This window comes from Fukomys damarensis, unplaced genomic scaffold, assembly GCF_012274545.1.
Source record: "Fukomys damarensis isolate Sample0158 unplaced genomic scaffold, DMR_v1.0_HiC HiC_scaffold_22, whole genome shotgun sequence".
In the NCBI taxonomy this organism is placed as follows: Eukaryota; Metazoa; Chordata; class Mammalia; order Rodentia; family Bathyergidae; genus Fukomys; species Fukomys damarensis.
Window position 1 is genome coordinate 11,297,568 of NW_022900934.1, and position 5,313 is coordinate 11,302,880.

At 58.4% G+C, this 5,313-nt stretch overlaps 1 protein-coding gene across 1 annotated transcript; it reads left to right on the forward strand.

Annotated features, from left to right (window-relative positions):
• Positions 1 to 1,498: 1,498 nt before the first annotated feature.
• On the forward strand, positions 1,499 to 5,306 carry Spata2 (spermatogenesis associated 2). Its single transcript, XM_010618231.3, has 2 exons — positions 1,499 to 1,935; positions 2,535 to 5,306. Exons 1-2 carry the CDS (start codon positions 1,600 to 1,602, stop codon positions 3,759 to 3,761), a joined length of 1,563 nt encoding a protein of 520 aa, XP_010616533.1. The 5' UTR covers positions 1,499 to 1,599; the 3' UTR covers positions 3,762 to 5,306.
• Positions 5,307 to 5,313: the final 7 nt, after the last annotated feature.

Below are 5,313 nucleotides of genomic sequence, written 5' to 3' on the forward strand. Positions count from 1 at the left end.
CACATACTCTACCCCAGCCACTGTGCAGAACCCGATGTTCGTGGTAGGAGGGAGCTTCTGGTCAGGAAAGGCAAGGCTGGAGGCTGTGAACACAGCCACCAACTGCCCTGCTCTGATCGTTCCTAGAGCAAGCTTGGAGTCTTGAAGGTAGAGCACCGTCAGAGCAGGCGTGGCTGTCAAGGGCTTGCTTGGAGGTGCAGCGCCTCCATACCAGTTGTGCAGCCACTCACACTGGCTTTGGAATCAGATGAGAAAACACCCTGAGAGGCTGAGTCGTTAGCACGAGAGACCTGGAGGAGCAGCTCTAGGGTTCACAGCCAGGCACTCTGTCCCCGGACCTTGTCTTCTTTTTTTTTTTTTTTTTTGGTTGTTTGAGACAGGGTCTCGCTGTGTAGTCCAGGCTTGCCTTGACCTCACAGCGATCCTCCTGCCTCAGCCTCTGGAGTGCTAGGACTACAGGCATGTGCCACCAGCCCTGCTTGGGCTCCAGATTTGCCCCCAGTGTTGTGGCAACAGGAGCACTGCTAGGTCTGTGCAGGTCCTACTAACGGGTGGCTGGGGAGAGAGCAAGATGGCATAAACCCCGTGTCTCGGCTCAGAGCAGGCTCTCCTGTCCTGACAGGACTGTAAAATGCTCTCAGGGTGGAGGGAATGCAGGCAGCAGAGCACCACTGAGGTTCAGCAGTGGGAGCAGGCGCTCTTCAAAACTAAATATGATTGTGTCCTTTGCTTTAAACTCTTCAGTGGCTTCACATGGCTCTGAATAAGTAAAACATGAAATTCTTTTTTTTCCTTTTGTGCTGAGGGTCTAATGTAGGGCCTCACACGCGCAAAGCAAAGCAGGTACTCAGTCCCTGGGCTACAGCCCCAGCTCCTACAGAAACATGTCATCCTCCACGTGCTCCTGGAGGCCTCAGGTCAGGCCGGATGCAGCTCTTGCCGCTCCCTCTGTTGTCCCGGCCTTGGCCTCTGCCGCCGCCTCAGCCACCTCCTTTCTGTCCTTGTGCCAAGCTCCCTCCGGCCTCAGAAGAGCAGGGTGTGGCGGGGAAAGGCGTGGACTGTGGGGCCACACGGCTTGGGTGCCGGTCCAGCTCTGCCTCTGAGAGTCCTGTGCTTCTGTGTCTCGGATTTTCCCAGCCCAGCAGTGGCTCCCGGCTCCGAGGGCCGCAGAGTCTATGAGCCGGTACAGCTGGAGGCGCTCTGGAGCCCACCTGAGCTCCCCGTCCCTGCTCTTGCCCGGAGCGCTCGCCTGGGCCCCGTGGGAGCATCTCCTGGACGTCCTCTCTGTGTCCCCTGAGCTCTCGGCCGCGGCCTCCTCACTGGGCTCCGTCTCACCCTCACGTCACATCCAGGGCGTGTTCTGCACGTGTGCTGAGTGAATGAGCGCAGATGGGGCCCCACGGAGCCCACGCCACTTCCGGGTTTTGTTGGGCTCAGGTCAGAAGCTGGCGTGTGGATGGTTGGAGGAATGACGTGCTGCTTGTTTCTCCCCTTGCAGAGCGCTCTGCTGGTGCAGCAGGCGGCATGTCAGGGCTTTCAGAGATGTCCCTGCCCGCAGCCTGGAAGCCATGGAGGAGATAAGGTAGCCTCCTGGGTCAGATGGGGAAGCCCAGTTCAATGGATACAAAGTACAAGGATGACTTATTTCGGAAGTACGTGCAGTTCCATGAGGGCAAAGTGGACACCACCCCCAGCAAGCAGCGGCCTGGCAGTGATGAGTACCTCCGGGTGGCGGCCTCCACCCTGCTCAGCTTGCACAAGGTGGATCCCTTTTATCGATTCCGGTTGATCCAGTTCTATGAGGTGGTGGAGAGCTCCCTGCGCTCGCTGCGCTCCTCCAGCCTGCGGGCTCTGCACTGCGCCTTCAGCGTGCTGGAGACGGTGGGCATCAACCTCTTCCTGTACCCGTGGAAGAAGGAATTCCGAAGCATCAAGGTGAGTCCCTGACGTGGCTGGCCACACTGGTGTTCCCTCTCCTCCTGTCCATTCCAGTCCATCCTAAGAGGGGTTCTGTCCCTCTGACCGCCTCCCTCTCCTGCTGCCACAGCAAGCGGACGTGGTCCCCAGGGGCGTGGCGGGCTGGGGAGTCAGAGAGGGGATCTGCAGCCTTCCCGGCAGGAAGGGCACAGGGCGTTGGGGCCCAGTCAGGCTGCAAGTCTGGCATGTTCTTCAGATCTTCACGGACGGGCAGCGAGGAATAAATAGTCTGAGTGCTGATGGGGAGTCTGCCCGCCATCCGATCCCCGTTCTTCAGCCGCGTTTGCCCTGGGCTTCTCTGCTTGTGGAGTGGACTTTTGTGCCCACACAGAAAACGAGTGGTTTCGTCCCCTTGGCCTCAGAGAGGGGCTGCAGTATAACCTCCTCAGAGTGCCCAGTGCTTCCTGTGTGGGAGCCTCTGCCCCTACAGGAGAAGCTGTGAGCCCCTCCACTGCCCTCTCCTTCCCTCTTGGGCCCACTGAGTGGCTTCACGTTGGCGCAGTGTCTGTGGCGTGTCTCCGGGAGACAGACCCACCTCTCTGCCCTTCCTTCCCCAGACCTACACTGGCCCTTTCGTTTACTATGTCAAGTCGACACTCCTGGAGGAGGACATCCGCGCCATCCTGAGCTACATGGGCTACGCGCCTGAGCTGGGCACCGTGTACAAGCTCAAGGAGCTCGTCGAGAGCCTCCAGGTGAAGATGGTCTCCTTTGAGCTCTTTTTGGCCAAGGTAGAGTGTGAGCAGATGCTGGAGATCTACTCACAGGTGAAGGACAAGGGCTACTCCGAGCTGGATGTCGTGAGCGAGCGCAAGAGCAGCGCAGAGGACGTGCGCGGGTGCTCCGATGCCCTGCGGCGGCGGGCTGAGGGCCGGGAGCACCTGACCACGACCATGGGCCGAGTGGCGCTCCAGAAGTCAGCCAGTGAGCGGGCGGCCAAGGACTACTACAAGCCCCGTGTGACCAAGCCCTCCAGGTCAGTGGATGCGTACGACAGCTACTGGGAGAGCAGGAAGCCCCCCTTGAAGGCTTCCCTGAGCCTCCGGAAGGAGCCTGTGGCCGCAGACTTGGGCGATGACCTGAAGGACGAGATCATCCGCCCGTCCCCCTCTCTCCTGACCATGTCCAGCTCCCCCCACGGCAGCCCAGACAACCTTCCTCCCACCTCGCCAAACAATGGCCCCGGCCTGCTGCGTAGCACGTACTTCTCTGCTCAGGATGACGTGGACCTGTACACCGACTCGGACGCCAGGGCCGCGTACCGCAGGCAGGACGCTCTGCGGCCAGATGTGTGGCTGGTCAGAAGCGACGCCCACCCCCTCTACCATAAGCGTCCGCCCCCCGCCAAAGAGTCTGCCCTCTCCAAGTGCCCAAACTGTGGCCTGGCCTGCAGCGCTCCCCTCTGCCAGCGCTGTGACAGCCTGCTCGCCTGTCCCTCAGCCCCCAAGTCCAGCAACTTCCCCATCAAGGCTGCTGCCCTCGACAGCGTGGTCCACGGGGCCCCACTGCGGGAGAAGCACACGGGCCAGGCGCAGGCCCTTGACCGGCTGCCGCCCCTCCACTCCAAGTCCAAGCCCTCCCCTGCAGCCACCTCCCGCTGTGGCTTCTGCAACCGCACAGGCGCCGCCAACACCTGCACCCAGTGTTCAAAAGTTTCCTGCGACGCCTGCCTCAGCGCTTACCATTACGACCCCTGCTGCAAGAAAAGCGAGCTGCACAAGTTCATGCCCAACAACCAGCTGAACTACAAGTCCACCCAGTTCTCCCACCTCGTGTACAGATAGACTCCCGTCTGGCACCTTCCCGCTACAAGGGCTACACCACTGACCTCCCGGTTCCTTGGTGAAGAAGTGTTAATGCATCCGGCGGAAGCAGGGGCCTGAACTTGACCATGTAGGTGGCAGGGATCCAGCTGGCTGCACCCACGTGGGAGTTCACTTAGCAACTCACATTTCAACTGATGGCTGCTCTGTCATCTGACAAGGAGAGGGCGGCGCTTCTGTTCAGAATCAGCTTTGCTAATCTCTCCATTCCCTGTTCAGTTGGTTTTTGGTTTGGTTTGTTGTTCCCTCTAAGGAGGATTTGTGTCTCTGGGATTCGTGCCGTGCCCACCCCTCCCACTGTGAAGCCAACCTGGATGGGGAAGGCCCTTGGTCACCTCCAGATGCCCACCTGCAGCGGCGAGCTAGAGGCCTGTTGGCTTGTGAAATGAGCCCTCCTGCCACACTGGGCCTCTCCTGACGGCTCACCCTTTGGCCATCCTGTTCCCAAACGCAAGGATCCCCAGCCAGACTCCCCCGCTCCCTGCCTTTCCAGGCGTCAGGGGTGAAGCGAGTCCAGTGTTAGCTGAACGTCGTGGTGTTGCTGCCACAGCTCTGTCAGCCCGTGGTGTGTGAACGTCACGCCGGCACGCTGATGTGGACTGACCTTCCCCTTTCTGTTGTTTGCACATGCCCCTCTTACTGTACTGTAAATAGATATTTTTGAGATTTATTTTTAAATAAATATTCAACTTGCTATGTGTTTCAAAGTGGTTAAAAATTAATTATGTAGCTATTTATAAAAATGCCCTGGGTTCTTAAGTCTTCCAAGGGAGGCCTCCGGCCCTTTGCTCTCGTGTCTTCCGCTCGCCAGAGTGGAATGGCGTTTGGGGCGGGTCAGGAGCAGAGACGATGTCCCCTTTGCTCGAGTTGGGGGAGAGCCACTGTCTTCCCAGGATAACTACTATACACCTACCTCCAGCGTGCACTTAGGGGCTTGCGCGGGTGCTGAGTCTGCGCCTGCAGACTGCGACGACCCAGTGACGATTCAGGGACCTCGCCCTTTGGATCGACAGCCCGCTGATTGCTCACCTTGCACTCCAGACTTCTTGGATCTTGTTTCAGAAGGAAAACCATTTGGATTCCCACAGCCCTCCGTCTCCTCTTCACCAGTTCCCAGCACTCATCTAGAACAACGCCGGGAGCTCTTTGCACTAACAGTGGGCGGGAGTTGGCGTGTGTCCCCCGCACTCGGCTGGGACTCGGCGCTTCTGGACTGAAGGCCCTCGACTCCCTGTGGGAATCACTGAGGTCTGCATTTTCCTTTTGCGGGTGCAGAACAGGGACAGGAATTTGAAACTCAGTTGCTTCCTTGTAAACTACTGTTTTAGCATAAGTGTTGGTGATGTACAGTACGCACTGTTAGAGATTTGTGTACAGCGGGTTTTCTGGGAGGAAGAGGTGTTTAGCTCTGGAGCAGGTTTGAATCTGGCTGAATCCTAAGGCCACTGTGAATTTGCTGATGTTCTTCCAACTCAGTTGAGTGGTTTTAAGGTTTTCCAACTCTTATATGGCT

Coding starts and splice junctions, on each gene's coding strand:
- Spata2 (XM_010618231.3), top strand. CDS start 1,600: ATGGGGAAGCCCAGTTCAATGGATACAAAGTACAAGGATGACTTATTT. Junction 1,936..2,534: donor AGGAATTCCGAAGCATCAAG/GTGAGTCCCTGA, acceptor TTCCTTCCCCAG/ACCTACACTGGCCCTTTCGT.